Source organism: Bombina bombina, chromosome 5 (genome assembly GCF_027579735.1).
Source record: "Bombina bombina isolate aBomBom1 chromosome 5, aBomBom1.pri, whole genome shotgun sequence".
In the NCBI taxonomy this organism is placed as follows: Eukaryota; Metazoa; Chordata; class Amphibia; order Anura; family Bombinatoridae; genus Bombina; species Bombina bombina.
In genome coordinates this window covers 891,723,425-891,749,185 of record NC_069503.1, presented here as the reverse complement: position 1 = coordinate 891,749,185, position 25,761 = coordinate 891,723,425, and the positions used below count along the sequence as shown (strand labels likewise).

Sequence of the window (25,761 nt, the reverse complement as noted above, 5' to 3'; positions counted from 1 at the left end):
TGCTGCCCTGCTGAATATGGTCTTAGCAGATATTATCTAAGACCCAAATTGTTCCCACAGATTCCTGGAGGAGAAGAAGGACCTCTGGCAGTGTGGGACAAGTCATGCTGTTACTCAGCATTAAGGTATGTGCAGTCTATTATTTTCTGTGACACCTAGTAACTCAGAAAAGATTGTTCGTTTTTCCTCTGTAAAATGGCTCTTCTGTTCAATGTCTGTGTCCTACTATACACAGTACTGAAGGGCTGCTATCATTATTTGGCCTATTGTTGGGGCTGTATAATGTTATATGGGGCTTTTTATTGGGGAGATACACTATTTTAACCCTTTTCACGTTTGGGCTGACGCTGGGGATCTGGCTTGGAGTATTATACTCCGGGGAATAGCACTGTTCTAGTATTGGCCCCGACAGGGTTGTTTATAACAGCAGACTGGGAGTTGGTTGTTTACAGGGGACTGGCTTATGTCTAATCTTTTGGACACTTCGTTATGTGTAAAATTTATCCCGGCGGCTCCATTTTGCTTTTCAATGCACTGTACTGAGCTGCCCTGGAGTTTCGAATTGATATGCCCACGATGGGCGGGGCATTCATTCGCGCTTGAAGAAGCCGCGCAGTGTGTTCCTGGGAGTCGGACATTGTACTTTGACTCCAGTGTTTGTCTGGACCGCGTGGGTGGTAGAAAAACACCGGCAGTTTTAGGCACTCTGTTGCTCGGGTTGCCGTTGTCACCGGGTCATAGGGAGCAGGTAGGCTCCGCAGCAGAGCTGTGGCGAGGTGCTTCTTTTCATGTGTGCAGTTACTGTTCAAATTTAGTTAACTTTACGGGGATATGTAAGACACGGTTCTTTTTCTCCAAAGACACAGTTATAAAAAGTTTTGTACAGAGTGCTGGGCAAATTTTTTTATTTTTTTTAAAGGCACAGTTATTTTTGTTTTGCAAACGGCTCTGTTGTATATTTTCAAATTCTGTATGTATTTAAGTGTATTACATAATTAAATACTATGACCAATATAATTTTTTATCAATGGATGATCTTAATGCCAGTACTTGTTCCATGTGTTTAAATGCCAATGTGGAACCCCCTGTTACTTTTTGTCCCTCATGCACTGAGAGGGCATTGCAATTTAGAGAGCAGATTTCTCCTACATTGGTTTGTCCGGTCCACGGCTTCATCCTTACTTGTGGGATATTCTCATTCCCTACAGGAAGTGGCAAAGAGAGCACACAGCAAAGCTGTCCATATAGCCCCCCCTCTAGCTCCGCCCCCCAGTCATTCTCTTTGCCGCTCTGTACAAGTAGCATCTCCACGGGGGTGGTAAAGAGTATGTGGTGTTAGTTGTAGTTTTTTATTTCTTCTATGAAGAGTTTATTTTAAAATAGTGCCGGTTTGTACTATTTACTCTACAACAGAAAGTGATGAAGATTTCTGTTAAAAGAGGAGTATGATTTTAGCACCAGTAACTAAAATCCATTGCTGTTCCCACGCAGGACTGTTGAAACCAGAGAACTTCAGTTGGGGGGAACAGTTTGCAGGCTTATCTGCTTCAGGTATGATCAGTCACTTTTCTAACAAGACCAAGTAATGGTAGAAGACTGTCAGTTTCCCCTTCTGGGATAGGTAAGCCATTTTCTTAGACTCAGTAACAGAATTAAGGCTTATAACTTGGGCTCTATGCTGGTTGACACTATTGTGGGCTAAGTCGTTTGATTTTTAACATGTTTATGCGACATTTGGAGTGTTTTCAAACTTGAAACACTTTTGGGAAATTTTATTTGCGCCTGGCAGCCGTTTAGACACCTAATCTTGTCAGAAAAGGCCCCTTCACTCTGGAATGCAGAGGGAGGAGGCCTAATTTTCGCGCCTCAGTTGCGCAGTTACTTTTCACTAGGCAGTTCATGCAGCTTAACGTGGAAGGTCCAGAGGCTTGGAAAAGGACTTCAGAGAGGCTTATTACTGTTTTGAATAACCCCTAAGGAAGGTAAACGCCGCAGCAGAGACTGTGGCAGGGGATTGTAGTGTGTTTAACCGGTTAATTGTTATTTTAGCTCCGGTTTGGGCATTTAAGGGTTAATTTGCCTGAAAATTGGTGTGCAATACTTTCAAAGCATTAAGACAGAAAGATCGGATATTTCCTTGATGTTTTTCTGACGTTTCAGTAATAAAGTGTGCCCTTTTATTATTTAAAGAGACAGTAACGGTTCTGTATAAAATAACTTGTATTGCATTAAAGACCTGCCTAAGTCTGTTTAACATGTCTGTGCCTTCAGATAGCCTATGTTCTGTGTGTATGGAGGCCAAGGTGGTTCCCCCATTAAATGTATGTGCGAATTGTGCCATAGCGTCCAAACAGATTAAGGACAGTACTGTCACATTTAATAATGTTGCCCAAGATTATTCTTTAAATGAAGGTAGTGGGGATAGTTCATCATCCTCTCCTTCTGTGTCAACACCAGCTTTGCCCGCGCAAGCGATACCTAGTACATCTAGCGCGCCAATGGCTGTTACTATGCAGCAATTAGCAGCAGTAATGGATAATTCTCTAGCAGCCTTTTTATCCAAACTGCCAGCTTTTCCTAGAAAGCGTGATTGCTCAGTTTTAAATACAGAGGATGAGCAAGCAGGCGCAGAAGATAATTTATCTGTTATGCCCTCACATCAATCTGAGTTGGCAGTGAGGGAGGGCCTGTCCGAGGGAGAAATATCTCAGCAGGCAGAGCCTGATATCGTTGCATTTAAATTTAAGCTAGAACATCTCCGCGCTCTGCTTAAGGAGGTGCTAGCTACACTTGATGATTGTGATCCTTTGGTGATTCCAGAGAAATTATGCAAAATGGACACATTTTTAGAGGTCCCAGTGCACGCTGATGCATTTCCGATACCCAAGAGGGTGGCGGATATAGTGACTAAGGAGTGGGAGAAGCCAGGTGTACCTTTTGTTCCCCCTCCTATATTTAAGAAAATGTTCCCCATTGTTGACCCCAGAAGGGACGCATGGCAGACGGTCCCTAAGGTAGAGGGGGCAGTTTCAACGTTAGCTAAACGCACAACTATACCAATAGAAGACAGTTGCGCTTTCAAAGATCCTATGGATAAAAAATTAGAAGGGTTGCTTAAGAAAATATTTGTTCAGCAAGGTTTCCTTCTTCAACCAATTTCGAGCATTATTCCTGTCACCACGGTGGCGTCTTTTTGGTTCGATGAACTAGAAAATTCGCTCCAGAAGGAGACTCCATATGATGAAGTCATGGACAGAATTCACGCACTGAAGTTAGCTAATTCCTTTATTTTAGATGCCGCTTTTCAATTAGCTAAACTAGCGGCGAAAAATTCAGGTTTTGCAATAGTGGCGTGCAGGGCGCTTTGGCTAAAATCTTGGTCGGCGGATGTGTCGTCCAAAACAAATTTACTTAATATTCCTTTCAAAGGTAAGACCCTATTCGGGCCAGAATTGAAGGAGATTATTTCAGACATCGCTGGGGGAAAGGGCCATGCCCTTCCACAGGATAGGCCTTTCAAAGCAAAAAATAAGTCTAATTTTCGTTCCTTTCGCAATTTCAGGAACGGACCGGCTTCTAACTCTGCAGCCTCTAGACAAGAGGGTAACACTTCCCAGCCCAAACCAGCATGGAAACCATTGCAAGGCTGGAACAAGGGAAAACAGGCCAAGAAGCCTGCTGCTGCTACCAAATCAGCATGAAAGGATGGCCCCCGATCCGGGACCGGATCTGGTAGGGGGCAGACTCTCTCTCTTTGCTCAGGCTTGGGCAAGAGATGTCCTAGACCCCTGGGCTTTAGAGATTGTCTCTCAGGGGTATCTCCTAGAATTCAAGGACCTTCCTCCAAAGGGAAGGTTTCACATATCTTGCTTGTCTTTAGACCAGACAAAGAGACGGGCATTCTTACATTGCGTAGAAGACCTTTTCAATATGGGAGTGATACACCCAGTCCCAAAAGCAGAACAAGGACTGGGTTTTTACTCCAACCTGTTTGTAGTTCCCAAAAAGGAGGGAACGTTCAGGCCAATTCTGGACTTAAAGATCCTAAACAAATTCCTCAAAGTTCCATCATTCAAAATGGAAACAATTCGAACAATTTTACCAATGATCCAGGAGGGTCAATACATGACTACCGTGGACCTAAAGGATGCATACCTGCATATTCCTATCCACAAAAGTCACCATCAGTTCCTAAGGTTCGCCTTTCTGGACAAGCATTACCAGTTCGTGGCCCTTCCTTTCGGGTTGGCCACCGCTCCCAGAATTTTCACAAAGGTGCTAAGGTCCCTTCTAGCGGTACTAAGGCCGCGGGGCATTGCAGTAGCACCTTACCTAGACGACATATTAATACAGGCGTCGTCCTTTCACAGAGCCAAGGCTTATACGGATATCGTTCTGGCCTTTCTAAGGTCTCACGGGTGGAAGGTGAACATAGAAAAGAGTTCTCTGTCCCCGGTCACAAGGGTTCCCTTCCTGGGAACAATAATAGACTAGGTAGAAATGAAAATCTTTCTGACGGAGGTCAGGAAGTCAAAACTTTCAAATGCTTGTCGAGTTCTTTGTTCCATTCCTCAGCCGTCTGTGGCTCAGTGCATGGAGGTAATCGGTCTAATGGTTGCGGCAATGGACATAGTCCCGTTTGCCAGAATTAATCTAAGACCACTGCAATTGTGCATGCTCAGACAGTGGAACAGGGATTATGCAGACTTGTCTCCCCAGATACAAATGGACCAGGAAACCAGAGACTCGCTCCTCTGGTGGTTGTCTCAGGATCACCTGTCTCAGGGAATGAGTTTCCGCAGACCAGAGTGGATCATTGTCACGACCAACGCCAGTCTCTTAGGCTGGGGCGTGGTCTGGGACTCCCTGAAAGCTCAGGGTCTATGGTCTCGGGAAGAATCTCTTCTCCCGATAAACATATTGGAACTGAGAGCGATATTCAATGCGCTCCTGGCTTGGCCTCAGCTAGCGAAGGCCAAATTCATAAGATTTCAGTCGGACAACATGACGACTGTAGCGTACATCAATCATCAGGGAGGAACAAAGAGTTCCCTGGCGATGAGAGAAGTATCCAAGATCATCAAATGGGCGGAGGATCACTACTGCCATCTATCTGCAATTCACATCCCAGGAGTAGACAACTGGGAGGCGGATTATTTGAGTCGTCAGACTTTCCATCCGGGGGAGTGGGAACTTCACCCGGAGGTCTTTGCCCAGTTAACTCAACTATGGGGCATTCCAGATATGGATCTGATGGCGTCTCGTCAGAACTCCAAGGTTCCACGCTACGGGTCCAGGGATCCCAAGGCGACATTAGTAGATGCATTAGTGGCGCCTTGGTCGTTCAATCTAGCTTATGTTTTTCCACCGTTTCCTCTCCTTCCCAGGCTAGTAGCCAGGATCAAACAGGAGAGGGCTTCGGTGATTCTAATAGCTCCTGCATGGCCACGCAGGACTTGGTATGCAGACCTGGTGAACATGTCATCGGCTCCACCATGTAAGCTACCTTTGAGACAGGACCTTCTAGTTACGGGTCCATTCGAACATCCAAACCTAGTTTCTCTGCAACTGACTGCTTGGAAATTGAACTCTTGATTCTATCTAAGTGTGGGCTTTCGGAATCTGTTATAAATACTCTGGTTCAGGCCAGAAAGCCTGTGACCAGGAAAATTTACCATAAGATATGGCAAAAATATCTCTGTTGGTGCGAATCCAAGGGTTACTCATGGAGTAAAATTAGGATTCCAAGAATACTTTCCTTTCTCCAAGAGGGTTTGGAGAAAGGTCTGTCAGCTAGTCTGTCTTGTTGCACAAACGTCTGGCAGCCGTGCCAGATGTTCAAGCGTTTGTACAGGCGTTAGTCAGAATCAAGCCTGTCTACAGACCTGTGACTCCTCCATGGAGTCTAAACTTAGTTCTTTCAGTTCTTCAAGGGGTTCCGTTTGAACCTTTACATTCCAGATTCGGACGTGATGTCCTTCAGGTTTAAGCTTGAACACCTCCGTCTGTTACGGGGGGTTTTGGTGACTCTGGACGACTGTGACTCTATTGTGGTCCCACCAGAGAAATTGAGTAAGATGGACAGATATTTCGGAAATAATTGCAAGGGAATGGGAAAAACCAGGTATTTCGTTCTCCCCTTCTCCTATTTTTAGGAAAATGTACCCTATAGCTGACACCGTTCGGGATTCTTGGCAGACGGTCCCTAAGGTGGAGGGAGCTATATCTACTCTGGCTAAGCGTACGACTATCCCTATCGAAGACCGTTGTGCTTTCAAAGACCCCATGGATAAGAAGTTGGAGGGTCTTCTCAAAAAACTCTGTTCATCAAGGGTTTTTATTGCAACCGGCGGCCTGCATTGTAACAGTCACGACTGCGGCTGCTTTTTGGTTTGACGTTCTAGAAGAGTCTCTTAGAACTGAGACCTCTTTAGAGGAAATACAGGACAGAATTAAGGCCCTTAAAGGTAGAGAATACAATTTTAAACATCATTCCAATTTACTTCAATTATCTAATTTGCTGCAATCTTTGCTGCAACCTTTATATATACTTTGTTAAAAAAATAGCAATGCACATTGGTGAGCCAATCACATGAGGCCTCTATGTGCAGCCACCAATCAGAATTTACTGAGCCTATCTAGATATGCTTTTCAGGAAAGAATAACAAGAGAATGAAGCAAATTAGATAATAGAAGTAAATTAGAAAGTTGTTTAAAATGATATTCTCTATCTGAATCATGAAAGAAAAAATGTGGGTTTAATGTCCCTTTAAGCTGGCTAATTCTTTTATTACGGATGCTTCCTTTCAGATCACCAAATTAGCGGCTAAGAGTTCGGGATTATCCATATTAGCACGAAGAGCTTTATCTATTTTGCTACGCAAACGTCTGGCAGATATTCCAGATGTTCAATCCTTTTGTCAGGCTCTGACTAGAATCAGGCCTGTGTTTAGACCTATTGCTCCTCCTTGGAGTTTGAATTTAGTTCTTAAGGTTCTTCAAGTGGTTCCGTTTGAACCTATGCATTCCATAGATATTAAATTGTTATCTTGGAAAGTTTTATTTTTGGTTGCTATTTCTTCTGCTCGCAGAGTTTTTGAGCTTTCAGCATTACAATGTGATTCTCCTTACCTTATTTTTCATTCCGATAAGGTAGTGTTACGTACCAAACCAGGTTTTCTTCCTAAGGTTGTTTCTAACAAAAATATTAATTAGGAAATTATTGTTCTTTCATTGTGTCCTAATCCTTCTTCTAAGAAGTAGCGTCTGTTACATAACTTGGACGTGGTCCGTGCCCTGAAGTTTTACTTGCAGGCGACTAAAGAATTTCGTCAATCATCTTCATTATTTGTTGTCTTTTCCGGGAAACGTAGGGTTCAGAAAGCTACGGCTATCTCTCTCTCTTTCTGGCTGAAGAGTATCATCCGTTTTGCATATGAGACTGCTGGACAGCAGCCTCCTGAAAGAATTACGGCTCATTTTACTAGGGCTGTGGCTTCCTCATGAGCATTTAAAAATGATGCTTCTGTTGAACAGATTTGCAAGGCTGCAACTTGGTCGTCTCTTCACACTTTTTCCAAATTTTCCAAATTTGATACTTTTGCCTCGTCAGAGGCTGTTTTTGGGAGAAAGGTTCTTCAAGCAGTGGTGCCTTCTGTTTAGGGTCCTGTCTTGTCCCTCCCTTTCATCCGTGTCCTATAGCTTTGGTATTGTATCCCATAAGTAAGGATGAAATCCGTGGACTCGTCATATCTTGTAAAAGAAAAGGAAATTTATGCTTACCTGATAAATTTATTTCTTTTACGATATGATGAGTCCACGGCCCACCCTGTCATTTTCTAAGACAGGTCTTTATTTTTGTTAAGCTTCAGTCACCTCTGCACCTTGGCTTTTCCTTTCTCTTCCTAACTTCGGTCGAATGACTGGAGTGGGAGGGAAGGGAGGAGCTATAGCTACAACTCTGCTGTGGTGCTCTTTGCCTCCTCCTGCTGACCAGGAGGCAATATCCCATAAGTAAGGATGAAATCCGTGGACTCGTCATATCGTAAAATAAATAAATTTATCAGGTAAGCATAAATTGCCTTTTTTCTCTCAAGTCGATGCCAGAAGCGACGCTACTATCTGTCACACTTGAAGGGCCGTGTTCCTGTTTCACAGCGTAGATTCCTGTAAGATCGTTTCATTTTACTTTCATCATGGATGTATTGTAATTTCAACTGTTTATCCAAGAGGGCCTACAAACTTTCGGTTTTTAGGGACTCAGTGAGGCTCCTTTTTGTATTTTGGAATCAAGGGTTAATATCTCCTTAGGAGGATTATTGAACTGGAGGGGTTATAATCATGTTTTATGTGATTCTGTCTGCTACTGTTTAGTGTTGCTTCCGCTCATGGCTATTTTGGACCATAACGGCCTATGTCTAGTGATTCATCCTTTTTTGGTCGGGCGTGCTTTTGCATGAACTGCACGGTTTACCTTGTGACTCCATTTCCGCTTTCCTGACCGTGTGGCGACGGAGAAATCCTGGTCCGCTGGTGTCTGGTTCTCTGGAGATGCGAAGAATATGAATTGGCCTGGGTGATACATGCCAATCAGTTATATTCTGAATGCTGTTTAAGAGTGCTCTGTTCTTCGGGATCGGGGAATCGGGTGCCCACTGAGCCACCCGCCTCCTGGGGATTCTATTTCTCATGAGATTAGTTCCTTACCACCAATTCTTACTACGCATGCAGGTAACCCAAACGCTACTTATCCTTTCTAGGGAGTGTGGCCTGTTCCCACCGGAGGTTATGACACGTTGATGCTGGCGCATCTGCACCTCCCGGCAGTGTGCTTACGATATTGTCAGTGTTTCGTTAACCGGGGCTTGTCAGGCGTGGGATCGCCTTGTCCAGTTCAGCCTTCCGGAGGAGCGACTGCCCCTGAGGCCTCAGGGGGTCAACTTTCGGGGCCGGTGTTTTCTTTTGTCCCGGCGGAGGTATGTTGTGCCTTTCGTTATAGACTGGTGCGCCTTCATATTCTACTAAGGCACATTTTTGGCAATGCTGGAGGATCCCACTCTTAATGGGTCTGGGGATTCTCAGTCTTACTCTTCGACTTGCTTGCATACATAGAAATAAGAGGATGAAGTAATCTTCTTATAGTCTTTGTTATCTGTGTATCCTTTTCCAGTTCTGAGCTTGGAAGTCTCGGACCCCTGTTGGGCTGGTCCTGCGTGTCTGTCCGTTCTTCCTGGGCGATAACCTACGGGTTGCCTTATCTTTTATTTTCATCCGGTGAGTATGATTTTTATTTGGTCTAAAGCTCATGTTGTGGTGTGATGTTTCCTTCGTGAACTTTCTTCTCTTGAATTGATACTCGTGATTTTGTGGTCGCACTGTTTACAAAAGTCTGTCTGACTGACTGTTCTTTATCCCTCCATCATCGGGGGAGACTCTATGTGGCCTTGGCAGTGCTGGGGCCCTTGGTTTCAGGCTGGTCCTGACTGTGTACAAATCCTTCTGTCTTTGAGGCCTAGTTCAGAAACGTGGCACCTTTTTATGTCCAATTGGTCCGGTGAGGGCACCTAGTGATCACAATATGATTTGTGTTTTCTTGTTTTATTTTACAAGCTTCAACTAGCATCCTGAGAGGACTTGAGGGTCCGTGGTTGCTTAGGGGCATGGGGGATTGGTTCAGTCCTCATTCGCCTTTCAATCTAGTGGGCCGGGACTCTGTTGAGATCCGCAGCGACATGCTTAGTCGTTTTTCTGGGAACTAGAGTGTTCCTTACCATTGATTGGATCTAGGTTCTTCATACCGCCGTTCTTACGTTTTTTCCTTTCATGGTCTCTTTGGAAGTGTCCTTTTAGGACGTGTTCTTTTTAGAGGTTCTCTTCCTTTGGTTCAAGACTTTCTGGACTTCGTCCGTTTTTTTTTTCTGGTGGCTTTGGCCGCTTAATTAGGAAGTGAAGGCCGTGATGCTCTGTCTTCCTTCGGGAGTTAGTCATCTCCATATCAGGGGTGATAGGTGTTGTCTCTCTTTCCAAGCTTTTTGCTTAGGGGATGTTTTTCTGCCTAGGTTCGGGATGCTTTGCATTCTTCTCCCTTGGGTGTGGTCCTCTGGAATGTTAATCTGAAAGGATTATGGAGACTAGCCTTTCTTTCTACTCTTTCGGGTGACTCTGTTCTCCCTTAGTGTTGCCCTTGGGGCCTTAGGTCTATAGAGAAATTGCGTGACTTTTTCGCGGCCTAGTACCTTCCTGGGGGGGGGGTTGTTGTCCTCTGGCTAAGGGTGTTCTCTCTGGGCTGGAAATTACATGTGAGTTCTGTACCTGTTCTCCAGGTTTCCCGGTTCTCATCCCCTGTGAGGTCTGATTGCTTCAGATGGGGTATCTTGTGTTCCCTGAGGGTGTCGTTCATTCTAGGACGATTCTGGGTCCAGGGTTCTTGTCTTGAATCCTTCTTGGATGTCTGGAGACTTATGATCCTGTGGACTGGTTCAGGACGACCCAGTTTTTTTTTCAGGTACCCTATGTTGCGACATAGGGGCTAGCTCATTGGGCTTGCAAGCAGGAAGGCCAGAGTTCACATTCACCTTCGGGTGCTGGTTATAAACTTTAAGGCCTGAGTGTGCTCCTCTATGGGGAGTTTTTTTCTCTTTTGGGTCAACAGTGGTGTCTGGATGATTTTTCATTCGGTCCGTGTTTTGATCATACTATGGCTTGATGTCTTGTGGACATGTACGCTGTTCTTATCTGTGCCCTTCCCTTTTGAGGGGATAGCTTGTCTTCCTTATGAGCTGGGGTTTCCTCTCTCTGGAGAGTCTTTGTCCTGCCCTGTGTGTAGGAGGTTGGATCAGGGGCTTATTTCTGTTAGGGGCAGCATCTGCTGCTCTGTGGGCTCTGTTTCACCTTTTGGAATTTGATCTCTCTATGTAGAAACTGTGACAGGTCTTCCTACGGATCTATTGCTCTGTGACAGGTCCCAGAGGGTTCTCCTTGGGAGTGCCTTATTTGGAGGAGCGGATTGGGTTGGCACCCGAGCTCTGTTGGGATGGGTGAGCCCCCCCTTTTTCTTTCCATTCCCTGGTGGCTTGTGGTTGGGGTCTTTCTGTCCCCCCTGTCTATCAGACATGTCTGTCGCTTGGGCTGGTCCGGTGTTGGAGCAGGATCTGAGATCTGTTGCTCTGCTAAATTCGTCCTCTGAGCATTCGAGGTACAGTAAGGTTTCTCCTTTCTCCATGTTCAGGATTTGTGGGAAGGACTGGCGACTCTTAGATAGCCTGCGACGTTATCCGCTGGTTAGTGGATACTTGACAATCTGATGGATCCTATCTTCAGCTGCTTTCTGCTTGCCCTGCAAGTATTTTCTTGCACCATGCACTTTTTACTATGCACTCATGGAACACTGCATATGTTATAATGTGTGTATTTAACATCCAAGTTATTACATTTTTAATCATTTATAACTACAATTGTATTTTGCACCTTATACTATGTATTTGCAATGTCTGGGTTAGATGTTTTTAATATATTTTGTTGCCTTGTTTTCTTAACTTGTGCAATGACAATAAAAGGAATCTCTTATCTTATTTAAGTTTCTGAGTCATTTGTAGATGACTGCAGCGTGCAGTGTTTTTGCTTCAGGTGTTGTTCGTCAGACCTGTCTGAGCTTGCTGCACGAGGCTTTGTTTCTGAATATTTTGGTATTCTGAGCTACCTTTTTTGCGACTTGGTTCAGTTGCTTTTTAGTGCGGTTGCACTGTGTTAGGGGAAGATCCTCTGTTTTAGATTCCCGGCCTTATCCCGTGGTTTCTGTTTCTGGGGTCTGGGCGCTGCCTCCCCTTGTTTCTATGAGACTGGTTGGGTCTCTGTTCGCCTGACCCGGTTTCTTTGGTTTTTTGCTCTGTGTTTGTGCCCTTTTTAGGTTTTTTTTCTGGAGTCCCTTATGCTAGCTCAGCATACTAATGCACTGTGGATACTTTGCACTCTAGCAAACCGAGGGTTGCAGGTTCGATCCCCGGTGAGGTCTACTCAGCCTTTCCTCCTTTTGAGGTTGATAAAATGAGCAACGCCTTGTGTCCCTTAAGGGGGATTAGCCATGCTTTACAAGTGCAATCATGTTTTCTCTGTGTCTTTTCTTCTTTGTGGAAGAATACGGTAGTTTGTTCCCTTTCTTTAGTAAAGGGTGTGTTGTTTGGAAACAGACTGTTTGGCGACGGTGTCTCTTGGAGGCTTTTGACTCAGTCGAGTCTAGTTCCTGCGGTCTCTAGCAAGGCTGTGGACTATCTGCGGGTCAGTGTCTTTGGGCCTTTTCCTTTTTTTCAAAGTTGTTATCGGCTTCAGACGAAGCAGGATTTCGTTGGGTAGGGGTTTTCAGGTCTGGTGCCCACAGAATGGGCTGCGTCTTGTACCCTCCCGTTTTTGCATTCAGTGTCCTCTATAGCTTGGGTTATTGCTCTAGCGATGGCGGATTCTTTTTCTTTAGAGGGTACTCCCTCTTATTCCTAAGAGTAATTCCTGTTTACATTGTGAGGAGGCCTTAGATCCGCCCTCTCTATTATGTTCCATATGCCTTGATAATGTCTTTAGATGAAACATATTTGATACCACTCCACCTCTGAGGAGTTGTCGTCCAGTGAGGTGCGTACCCTACATTCATCTCCCTCTACACATGCAGTTTCCCGTAGCATTGCTGATCCTCCATCTAGAGGGGGCTTTTTTTTCCACTAGACGTTACTGCGCAGTTCAGATGGCGATGTCTGCGGCCTTTCATGCTTTACCTAACCCTGCTAAGCGCAAGCAAAAAGTTACATATTGCACTCCTTCCCAGAGTACATCAGATAATTTATTGGAATTAACTGATAGGTTATCCGAGGATGAAGTTTTTTCTGAGACTTCAGAGTATGAACATTCTGAGTTTGCTGCCTCTAATCCTCCGGCTGCGGAGGGATCAATCTTTAGTTTAGGAATTTTCCCTTTCTTCTAAAGAAAGTTTTGGCAAATTTAGAGGTTCCAGAGGCCAAATTGCCTGATGAACTTTTGATTCCTAAATCGGATAGAGTTTGAGGACAGGGTGGTACCTTATCCTCCCCTGTTCCTGCTAGATGGCAAACATTATTAAGAATGAATGGGACAGGATTGGATTCCTTTTCCCTCTCTTCTCCCTTTAATAAAATTATTCCCAGTCCTGGACTCTCAATAGAGTTTGTGAGGTTCCGTCCCTAAAAGGGATGGCGCTATCTTCTCCCTTGCTAGGATAAAAGATGGAAACTCTGTTAAATAGTATGTTTCAGCATACGGGACATTTGTTTCAACCGGCGGAGGCTGTTACTGGAGCAACTACCTACTGGTGCTACTCCTTTACGGGATTTGATCGAGGGGAAGGGTTATTCAGGAAAGAATTAAGGCCTTGAGGGTTGCTAACTCTTTTATCTGTGATGCTATTAAGCAGATTATTTACCTGAATGCTATGGCTTCAGCTTTTTCTGTTTTCTGTCTTTTTCATCGGGGTCTGGCTGAAGTCATGGTCTGGGATATTACTTCTAAGTCTAGACTTGTTTCCCTCTCCTTTAAGGCAAGGATTTGTTTGGTCCAGGCCTGGACTACGTTATCTCTATGGTCACAGGAGGCAAGGGTGCATTCCTACCGCAAGAGAATAAAAACTAGTCTAAAGATCAAAAGTCCGATTTTTGTTCCTTTCGTTCTGATATAGCCCATCGTCAGCAGTCCTCTGCTAAGCCAGAGCAAACCAAGAACACTTGGAAGCCGGCTCAGTCCTGGAATAAATCCAAGCAGAGCAAGAAGCCGGCATGAATGGGCAGTCCCCGGTCCTCTTCTGGATCGTGTAGGGGTCAGTCTGTCGCTCTTTTCAATTGCTTGGTTCAGGGACGTGCAGGATCCATAGGTACTGGAGGTCATAGCTCAGGGTTACAAGATAGGGTTCAAGTCTTAACCACCCAAGGGAAGATTCCTCCTCTCGAACCTGTCTTCCAGACCAGAAAAGGGGGAAGACTTTCTGGGGTGTGTACGGGATCTGTCCTCTTAGGAGTTATTGTCTCAGTGCCTATCGCAGAGGAAGGTTTGGGATACTATTAAACCCTTTTGTGGTCCCAAGGAAGGAGGGAACTTTATGCCCGATTCTGGACCTAAAGTGCTTAAACAAATTTTTAAATGTCCCATCGTTCAAGATGGCGACAAAAAGGTCCATTCTTCCCCTCGTTCGAGAAGGGCAGTTCATGACCACGATAGATCTGAAGGATGCTCCCTTCACGTACCAATCCATAAGGACCAGTTCCTAAGGTTTGCGTTCCTGGACCAGCACTTCCAGTTTATTGCACTTCCGTTTGGTCTAGCTATGACTCCAAGTAATTTTGCGAAGAGTAGATCATTCAGAATCTCTCCTATGTCTTCTCTTAAACTCTATAGACATTAGAATATTTCTAACAGACCAGAGACGTTGCAAGCTTGCTTCAACATGTCTTGCCCTCCAGACCTCCTTAAGGCCATTTGTGGCTCGATGTATGGAGGTTATTGGTCTCATGGTGTCCAGCATGGACATCCTTCCCTTTGCCAGGTTTTCACCTCAGACCGTTGCAACTGCACATGCTGAGGCAGTGGAACGGCAATCATTCGGATCTGTCTCAACAGATTTTTCTGGACAACCGATCAAGAGAATCGCTCTTTTGGTGGTTTTGTCTAGATCACTTGTCCCGAGGGACGTCTGTCTTAGACCATTCTGGGGGTTTGTGACTACGGTCGCGAGTCTGTCAGGATGGGGAGCTGTTTGGGGTGCCAGGATGTCACAGGGCCTATGAACTCAGGAGGAAAGCTCTCTTTCGATCTCATTTTGGAACTTCAGGCAATATACAATGCTCTGAAGGCTTGGCCTCTGATGGGTTCGTCCCAGTTTATCATATTCCATTCAGACTTTATAACCTTGATGGCTTAAAGGGACACTGAACCCAAATTTTTTCTTTTGTGATTCAGATAGAGCATGCAATTTTAAGCAAGTTTCTAATTTACTCCTATTATCAATTTTTCTTCGTTCACTTGCTATCTTTTTTTGAAAAAGGCATCTAAGCTTCTTTTTTGCTTCAGAACTCTGGACAGCACTTTTTTATTGGTGGATTAATTTATCCACCAATCATCAAGAATAACCCAGGTTATTCACCAAAAATGGGCCGGCATCTAAACTTACATTCTTGCATTTCAAATAAAGATACCTAGAGAAGGAAGAAAATGTGATAATAGGAGTAAATTAGAAAGTTGCTTAAAATTGCATGCTCGATCTGAATCACAAAATAATTTTTTTTGGGTTTAGTGTCCCTTTAAATCATTCATCAGGGGGAAACGAGAAGGTCCCTAGCTATGAGGGAGGTATCTCGGATTCTGGAGTTGGCAGAGACCTACTTCTGTTCTCTGTCAGCAATCCACATCCCGGTTGTGGAGAACTGGGAAGCAGATTTTCCCAGCAGACAATCCTTTCATTTGGGGTAATGGTCTCTCCATCCCAAAGTATTTGCAGAGGTAGATTTTATGATCCTCAGGCGGAGCTAACAGATGCATTAGCGGTGCCTTGGATATTCTCTCTCTTTTTTATCCTTTCCAGACGTTACCACTACTTCCTTGTGTAGTGGCTCGAAACAAGCTAGAGCAGGCATCAGTGATACTGATCGCTCCGTCTTGGCCGCAAGGATATGGTTTGCGGATCTAGTGGAGATGTCATCATCTCATTCATGGAAGTTACCTTGTCGCAGGGATCTGCTGACCGAGGTCTCTTTGCTCATCAATATCTAGATTCTCTGAGGCTGACTGCGTGGAGTTTGCAGGCTTAGTCCTAGCCAAGAGAGGGTTTTTGGAGAGAGTTATTTATGCTCTCATTCAAAATTGTAAGCCGGTTGCTTGTCGCATCTATCATAAGGTGTGGAGGACCTACTTATTCTGTTTTCCAGGATGAACTGGAGAAGATTTCAGCCCTGTCGGTTTTACTGCACAAGAGGTTCGCTGAGCTTCCGGATGTACAGTCATTTGTTAATGCTCTTTTAGAATAAGGCATGTGTTTAGATCTCTTGCTCCTTCTTAGAGTTTTAATCTTGTTTTTACGGTTTTGCAACGGGCTTCGAAGGAGTCTATGCATGAAGTAGACATAAATGTGTTGTCTTGGAAGGTTCCTTTTCTACTGGCTATTGCCTCCTTATCTGGTGTTCCATGCTGATAAGGCTGTTCTACGAACTAAGTTAGGATTTCTTCCTACGGTTTTGTCAAATCGCAACATCGATCCAGAGGTTGCGGTTCCTTCCTTATGTCCTAATCCTCCTTTCCTTGAAGGAACGTTTACTACATGATCTGGATGTGGGTTGTGCCTTGAAGTTTTATCTTCAGGCCACGAAGGAATTTAGACAAACTTTTTTTTCTCTGTTTGTTATCTATTCTGAGAAGCGTAGGGGTCAGAGGGCCTCTTCGATTTCCTTATCTTTTTGGCTGAGGAGTGTCATCCATTTCGAAAGTGGGACATAAACGTTCTTTTGAGGATTACGACTCATTCTTCGAAAGTTGTGGTTTCCTCTTGGTCCTTCAAAAAGGAGGACTCTGGATCAGATTTGTAAGGCGGCTACCTGGTCCTCCTTACATACTCTTTCCAGGTTTTTACAAGTTTGATGTTTTTGCTTCTGCTGAAGCAGTCTTCGGGAGAAAAGTTTTTCAGGCTGTGGTGCTCTCAGATATGGGCCGCCTCTCTCTTTTTCCCTCCCGTTAGCATTCTGTGTACTCTAGAGCTTGGGTATAATTTTCCCACAAGTAAGGAATGCAGCTGTGTACTCTTCCCATATTAAGAAGGACAACATAAATTATGCTTACCAGATAATAATTTTCTTTCCTTCTGTATGGGAAGAGTCCACAGATCCTGCCCGTGTGTTCTGATGGGCAGCCCTACATTTTTTATCTACTCTTTTGGCACCATTTTTCACCCTGATATTTCTCCTACTGTTCCTTTTTCCCTCGGCAGAATGACTGGGATTATGAGGAAGTGGGGGAGGTTTTTAAGCCTTTCGCTGGGGTGTCTTTGCCTCCTCCTGGTGGCCAGGTTCAGTGTTTCCCACAAGTAAGGAATGCAGCTGTGGACACTTCCTATACAGAAGGAAAGGAAATTATCTGGTTAGCATAATTTGTTATTTTTAAAATAACTATTGCAAGATCATAATGCACCTAATTAATAAGTGTTTTTGACTTTTTTTTTATTTTTATCAATTATTGCATTATAGTGTGCTAAAACGTTTATAAACCTGATGACCCACATTTCCAAGGAGCAAACTGTGCAATATATTTTAACCATGGTGGATGACATGCTTCAGGTAAGTTAAAATGTATATAATTAAGATTTGAATATGGTAACCTTGATTATATATTTTTGTATCTGTTTAGTGTTATTAATTCTATTATTATTCACTATTATAACTATTCACTACCCAAGTTTCTTCTTTAATGATTCAGATAGAGCATGCAATTTTAAGCAACTTTCTAATTAACTCCTATTATCAATTTTTCTTTGTTCATTTTCTATCTTTATTGAAAAAGCAGGAATGTAAAGCTTTAGAGCCTACCCATTTTTGGTTGATATCCTGGGTTATGCTGGCTTATTGGTTTGCTAATTGTAGCCACCAATAAGCAAGCGCTATCCATGGTGCTGAACCTAAAATGGGCTGGCTCCTAAGCTTTAAATTCATGCTTTTTAAATAAGATAGCAAGAGAACGAAGAAAAATTGATAGTAGGAGTAAATTAGAAAGTTGCTTAAAATTGCCTGCTCTCATGATCTGAATCATGGAAAAAAAAATGGGTTTAGTATCCCTTTAAGGGACAGTCTACTCCATAAATGTTATTATTTAAATATATAGATAATTACTTTATTAACCATTTCACAGTTTTGCATAACCAAACAGTTATATTAATATACTTTTTACCTTGTATCTAAGCCTCTGCAGACTGCCCCCTTATTTCAGTTCTTTTGACAGACTTGCATTTTAGCCAATCAGTGCCATCTCATAAGCAAGTCCACGGGCGTGAGCACAATGTTATCTATATGGCACACATGAACAAATACCCTCTAGCTATGAACACATTTCAAAATGCATTCAGATAAGAGGCGACCTTCTAGGGCTTAGACATTAGCATATGAGCCTACCTAGGTTATCTTTCAACTAAAAACCAACAGAGCAATGCAAATTTGAATATAAAAGTAAATTGGAAAGTTGTTTAAAATGATATGCCCTATCCGAATCATGAAAGTTTAATTTTGACTAGACTGTCCCTTTAATGTAGTGAAGATTTTTTATTTTTGCCAGAGGTGGGTCAGTGTCACAATTGTTAAAATACTGATATCTATTTTTGATAAAGCTTTGAATTTCCCCAAATATCTAATGTCTAGAATATAACATTAAAATGTAATTGAAAATAATTACTAATATTTTTTCAATTCTTTGTCTGTATTGATCAAACGTGTTACTTTAAGAATTTAAAGGTACAGTATACACTAATTTTCATATAACTGCATGTAATAATACTATAAAAAAAGAATATGCACAGATACTGTTTTAAGATCCAGTATAAAACCTTTAAGCACTGTGTTGATAAGGTTCGCTGGAACACCCAGTGAAAGGGGCTTGGAGCAGACACTCCCCCCCCCTTCCCTGCATATCAGTGTTAATCAACTCCAGTCCTCAGGACCCTTATAACAGGCTAGATATTCATTATATCTTCACTAGAGCACAGGTGAAATAATAAGATGATCAGTAGCCATGGTTACTAACCTGCTCTCATCCATTAGCTGATTATTTCACCTGTGCTCTAGATAAGATATAATGAATATCCGGACTGTTAAGGGTCCTGAGTACTGGAGTTGAGAAACACTGAACTATATAAATGGATCATTTACAAAACATTTATGCAAAGAAAAATCTAGTGTACAATGTCCCTTTAAGGTATAAAAGAATCAAGAACTTTTTCATAAAATTTACATTTTGCATACTTAAAAGGTCATGAAACCCAAATTGTTTCTTTCCTAAAATATGGTAAATCCACGACGTCATCAGTTACTAGTGGGAATATCTCTCCTGTCCAGCAAGAGACGGCAAAGAGCACCATAGCAAAGCTGTTAAATACCACTCCCCTTCCTATAATCCCCAGTCATTCTCTTTGCCTCTGTCAATGGAGGCGGTGAAGTTTGGTGTCTGAAGAAATGAAATCCTTTATGGGGATAGTTTTCCCTGCAAGCAAGGATTTGGGTATAGCCATAGTCCATGTCAATCTCTGCAGCAGAGTAGTGGTGGCTTTTAAGCAGTTAGGAAGTTTTAAGGTGGTGCTTACTTTGTTTCCTAACACATTGCTGCCCTAAGTATAGAAAGCCAGAGTTGGTTACTCTGTTCTTTCTTTTTTCCACAGGTCTCTGTTAGGAGTTTGTGTCCTTTCACGCCTTGTGCTGTCTTCCTGACGGACAGCTAGACTGTAGGTAAGTGCTTTTTTGTCTTCTAGGTTTAGGAGACTTCGCACTTTTAAAACATTCATTATTTATTTTCTGAAGTTTTTAATTTATGTGATTTAGGAATCCTTTGAATAGGATTTGATAGGCAGTATGCAGGCACTATGTGATTTGGAATTTGCACGTTAAGACCGGGTGCTGTTAAATTTTTAATTTTTGGCAAATGTTTGTTTCTCCTGTTAAGTGTAGTCAGTCGACGGGTCATCCATTACTTATGGGATTATATCTCCTTCCTAACAGGAAGTGCAAGAGGATCACCCAAGCAGAGCTGCTATATAGCTCCTCCCCTCTACGTCATACCCAGTCATTCTCTTGCACCTAACTAATAGATAGGACGTGTGAGAGGACTGTGGTTATTAAAATTAGTTTTTATATCTTCAATCAAAAGTTTGTTATTTTAAAACAGCACCGGAGTGTGTTGTTTTTTCTCAGGCAGCTTTAGAAGAAGAATCTACCTGAGTTTGTGTATGATCTTAGCGGTCGTAACTGAGATCCATTTGCTGTTCTCGGCCATTCTGAGGAGTGAGGTAACTTCAGAACAGGGGACAGCGGGCAGGGTTCACCTGCAAGGAGGTATGTTGCAGTATATTATTTTCTAAGGAATGGAATTGACTGAGAAAATACTGCTAATACAGATATAATGTAAGTGCAGCCTTAAATGCAGTAGTAGCGACTGGTATCAGGCTGATATGTATGCATGTTTACACTGAAGTATTTCTGGGGAATGGAACTTCACTAAGAAAATACTGTATACATTTAACTTTTATTTGAGCCCCCACTGCAGTGAAAGCGACTAGCAGCAGGCTTATTAATATCATTTCATAATCTTATTTTTAAAACGTTTACTGGCATGTTAATCGTTTTTCTCTGAGGTACTTGGTGATAAAACTTTTTGGGCATTATTTTTCCACATGGCTGTCGTTTATTTATGAATAAAATCAGTTTACTGAGCTTCCCCACTGTTATAATATGAGTGGGAGGGGCCTATTTTGGCGCTTTATTGCGCAGTAAGAATTCAGTCACTGTCTTCCTACTTCTTCCTCCATGATCCAGGACGTCTCTACTGAGCCCAGGGGTCTCCAAAACTAGTTTTGAGGGAGGTAATCACTCACAGCAGACCTGTGAGACTGTGCTTTTGACTGTGATAAAACGTTTATATTATTCTGTTATCCGTTTTTTGGGTACTAAGGGGTTAATCATCCATTTGCTGGTGGGTGCAATCCTTTGCTAACTTAATGCATTTACTGTGAAAATTTGGTTGCTATAACTAATTTGGTTCATTGTTATTTCAACTGTGACAGTTTTCTTTGTGCTTCTTAAAGGCACAGTAACAGTTTTTATATTGCTTGAAAAGTATTTTCCAAGCTTGCTAGTTTCATTGCTAGTTTGTTTAAACATGTCTGACACAGAGGAAACTCTTTGTGCAATATGTTTAAAGGCCAATGTGGAGCCCAATAGAAATTTGTGTACTAATTGCATTGATGCTACTTTAAATAAAAGCCAATCTGTACATATAAAGAAAATTTCACCAGACAACAAGGGGGAAGTTATGCCGACTAACTCTCCTCACGTGTCAGTACCTTCGTCTCCCGCTCAGGAGGTGCGTGATATTGTGGCGCCAAGTACATCAGGGCGGCCCATACAAATCACTTTGCAAGACATGGCTAATGTTATGACTGAAGTATTATCTAAATTGCCAGAATTTAGGGGTAAACGCGACCACTCTGGGGTGAGAACAGAGTGCGCTGATAATATTAGAGCCATGTCTGATACTGCGTCACAATTTGCAGAACATGAGGACGGAGAGCTTCATTCTGTGGGTGACGGATCTGATCCAAGTAAACTGGACTCAGACATTTCAAATTTTAAATTTAAGCTTGAGAACCTCCGTGTATTGCTAGGGGAGGTATTAGCGGCTCTAAATGATTGTAACACGGTTGCAATTCCAGAGAAAATATGTAGGCTGGATAAATATTTTGCGGTACCGACGTGTACTGACTTTTTTCCTATTCCTAAAAGGCTTACAGAAATTGTTAACAAGGAGTGGGATAGACCCCGTGTGCCTTTTTCACCCCCTCCTATATTTAGAAAAATGTTTCCAATAGACGCCACCACACGGGACTTATGGCAGACGGTCCCTAAGGTGGAGGGAGCAGTTTCTACTCTGGCTAAGCGCACCACTATCCCGGTGGAGGATAGCTGTGCTTTTTCAGATCCAATGGATAAAAAGTTAGAGGGTTACCTTAAGAAAATGTTTGTTCAACAAGGTTTTATATTACAACCCCTTGCATGCATTGCGCCTGTCACGGCTGCGGCGGCATTCTGGTTTGAGTCTCTGGAAGAGACCATTAGCTCAGCTACATTGGATGAGATTACAGACAATCTTAGAGTCCTTAAGCTAGCTAATTCATTTATTTCCGATGCCGTAGTACACTTAACTAAACTTACGGCTAAGAATTCCGGATTCGCCATTCAAGCGCGCAGAGCGCTGTGGCTTAAATCCTGGTCAGCCGATGTGACTTCTAAATCTAAATTGCTTAACATACCTTTCAAAGGGCAGACATTATTCGGGCCCGGTTTGAAAGAAATTATCGCTGACATTACTGGAGGTAAGGGCCATGCCCTGCCTCAAGACAGAGCCAAACCAAGGGCTAGACAGTCTAATTTTCATGCCTTTCGTAACTTCAAGGCAGGAGCAGCATCAACTTCCTCCGCTCCAAAACAGGAAGGAACTGTTGCTCGCTACAGACAGGGCTGGAAACCTAACCAGTCCTGGAACAAGGGCAAGCAGGCCAGAAAGCCTGCTGCTGCCCCTAAGACAGCATGAAGTGAGGGCCCCCGATCCGGAAACGGATCTAGTGGGGGGCAGACTTTCTCTCTTCGCCCAGGCTTGGGCAAGAGATGTCCAGGATCCCTGGGCGTTAGAAATCATATCTCAGGGATATCTTCTGGACTTCAATGCTTCTCCTCCAAAAGGGAGATTTCATCTTTCAAGGTTGTCAGCAAACCAGATAAAGAGAGAGGCGTTTCTACGCTGTGTAGAAGACCTTTTACTAATGGGAGTGATCCATCCAGTTCCGCGGTCGGAACACGGACAAGGGTTTTACTCAAATCTGTTTGTGGTTCCCAAAAAAGAGGGAACCTTCAGACCAATTTTGGACTTAAAGATCCTAAACAAATTCCTAAGAGTTCCATCGTTCAAAATGGAAACTATTCGGACAATCTTACCTATGATCAAAAGGGGTCAATACATGACCACGGTGGATTTAAAGGATGCCTACCTTCACATACCGATTCACAAGGATCATTATCGGTACCTAAGGTTTGCCTTCCTAAACAGGCATTACCAGTTTGTAGCTCTTCCCTTCGGGTTAGCCACGGCTCCAAGAATCTTTACAAAGGTTCTGGGATCTCTTCTGGCGGTTCTAAGACCGCGAGGAATTTCGGTAGCTCCATACCTAGACGACATTCTGATACAAGCGTCAAGTTTCCAGACTGCCAAGTCTCATACAGAGTTGGTTCTGGCATTTCTAAGGTCGCATGGGTGGAAGGTGAACGTAGAAAAGAGTTCTCTATTGCCACTCACAAGAGTTCCCTTCTTGGGGACTCTTATAGATTCTGTAGAAATGAAAATTTACCTGACAGAAGACAGGTTAACAAAACTTCTAAATGCTTGCCGTGTCCTTCATTCCATTCAACACCCCGTCAGTGGCTCAATGCATGGAGGTAATCGGCTTAATGGTAGCGGCAATGGACATAGTACCTTTTGCACGCCTGCATCTCAGACCACTACAATTGTGCATGCTAAGTCAGTGGAATGGGGATTACTCAGATTTGTCCCCTATGCTGAATCTGGATCAAGAGACCAGAGATTCTCTTCTATGGTGGCTTTCTCTGCCACATCTGTCCAGGGGGATGCCCTTCAGCAGGCCAGATTGGACGATTGTAACAACAGACGCCAGCCTACTAGGTTGGGGCGCTGTCTGGAATTCCCTGAAGGCTCAGGGATAATGGACTCAGGAGGAGAGTCTCCTTCCAATAAACATTCTGGAATTAAGAGCAGTTCTCAATGCTCTTCTGGCTTGGCCTCAGTTAGCAACTCTGAGGTTCATCAGGTTTCAGTCGGACAACATCACGACTGTGGCTTACATCAACCATCAGGGAGGGACAAGGAGTTCCCTAGCGATGATGGAAGTCTCAAAGATAATTCGCTGGGCAGAGTCTCACTCTTGCCACCTGTCAGCGATCCACATCCCAGGCGTGGAGAACTGGGAGGCGGATTTCCTAAGTCGCCAGACTTTTCATCCGGGGGAGTGGGAACTTCACCCGGAGGTATTTGCACAACTGCTTCGGCGTTGGGGTAAACCAGATCTGGATCTCATGGCGTCTCGCCAGAACGCCAAGCTTCCTTGTTACGGATCCAGGTCCAGGGACCCGGGAGCGGTGCTGATAGATGCTCTGACAGCACCTTGGGTCTTCAACATGGCTTATGTGTTTCCACCCTTCCCGATACTTCCTCGACTGATTGCCAGGATCAAACAGGAGAGAGCATCGGTGATTCTAATAGCGCCTGCGTGGCCACGCAGGACCTGGTATGCAGATCTAGTGGACATGTTGTCCTGTCCACCATGGTCTCTGCCTCTGAGACAGGACCTTCTAATTCAGGGTCCTTTCAAACATCCAAATCTAATTTCTCTGAGGCTGACTGCATGGAGATTGAACGCTTGATTCTATCGAAGCGTGGATTCTCGGAGTCAGTGATTGATACCTTAATACAGGCTAGGAAACCTGTTACCAGGAAAATTTACCATAAAATATGGCGTAAATACTTGCATTGGTGCGAATCCAAGAGTTACTCATGGAGTAAGGTTAGGATTCCTAGGATATTGTCTTTTCTACAAGAAGGCTTAGAAAAGGGCTTAACTGCTAGTTCGTTAAAGGGACAGATCTCAGCTCTGTCCATCCTTTTACACAAACGTCTGTCAGAAGTTCCAGACGTTCAGGCTTTTTGTCAGGCTTTGGCCAGGATTAAGCCTGTGTTTAAAACTGTTGCTCCGCCATGGAGCTTAAACTTAGTTCTTAACGTTTTACAGGGTGTTCCGTTTGAACCCCTTCATTCCATTGATATCAAGCTGTTATCTTGGAAAGTTCTGTTCTTAATGGCTATTTCCTCGGCTCGAAGAGTCTCTGAGTTATCGGCCTTACATTGTGATTCTCCTTATCTGATTTTTCATTCAGACAAGGTAGTTCTGCGTACTAAACCTGGGTTCTTACCTAAGGTAGTCACTAATAGGAATATCAATCAAGAGATTGTTGTTCCTTCATTGTGCCCTAATCCTTCCTCAAAGAAGGAACGACTTCTGCACAATCTGGACGTCGTCCGTGCCCTGAAATTCTATTTGCAGGCAACTAAAGATTTTCGACAAACTTCTTCCCTGTTTGTCGTCTATTCTGGACAAAGGAGAGGTCAAAAGGCTTCGGCTACCTCTCTCTCCTTCTGGCTTCGTAGCATAATACGGTTAGCCTATGAGACTGCTGGACAGCAGCCTCCTGAAAGAATTACAGCTCATTCTACCAGAGCTGTGGCTTCCACTTGGGCCTTTAAAAATGAGGCCTCTGTTGAACAGATTTGCAAGGCTGCAACTTGGTCTTCACTTCACACCTTTTCAAAATTTTACAAATTTTACACTTTTGCTTCTTCGGAGGCTGTTTTTGGGAGAAAGGTTCTTCAGGCAGTGGTTCCTTCCGTGTAAAGGTCCTGCCTGTCCCTCCCGTCATCCGTGTACTTTTAGCTTTGGTATTGGTATCCCATAAGTAATGGATGACCCGTGGACTGACTACACTTAACAGGAGAAAACATAATTTATGCTTACCTGATAAATTCCTTTCTCCTGTAGTGTAGTCAGTCCACGGCCCGCCCTGTTTTTACGGCAGGTCTAAATTTTAAATTATACTCCAGTCACCACTGCACCCTATAGTTTCTCCTTTCTCGTTTGGTTTCGGTCGAATGACTGGGTATGACGTAGAGGGGAGGAGCTATATAGCAGCTCTGCTTGGGTGATCCTCTTGCACTTCCTGTTAGGGAGGAGATATAATCCCATAAGTAATGGATGACCCGTGGACTGACTACACTACAGGAGAAAGGAATTTATCAGGTAAGCATAAATTATGTTTTTGTTTCTGTGGTACCAGTTGTTGCTATGTCTTTTTCGAATTGCACACCTTTTTTCTTGTCTGCGCTTTAGCGGAT

General features: G+C 43.5%; 1 protein-coding gene across 2 annotated transcripts in view; it reads left to right on the top strand.

The window, feature by feature from the left end:
* The window catches only part of ATP6V1H (ATPase H+ transporting V1 subunit H), a 364,453-nt gene that overhangs the window by 50,352 nt on the left and 288,340 nt on the right, over positions 1–25,761 (top strand). For both annotated transcript variants that reach the window (XM_053715039.1, XM_053715040.1), the window contains exon 4: positions 17,241–17,330. In XM_053715039.1, coding sequence (XP_053571014.1) covers positions 17,241–17,330 — 90 coding nt within the window. The remainder of the gene's footprint in view (positions 1–17,240; positions 17,331–25,761) is intronic.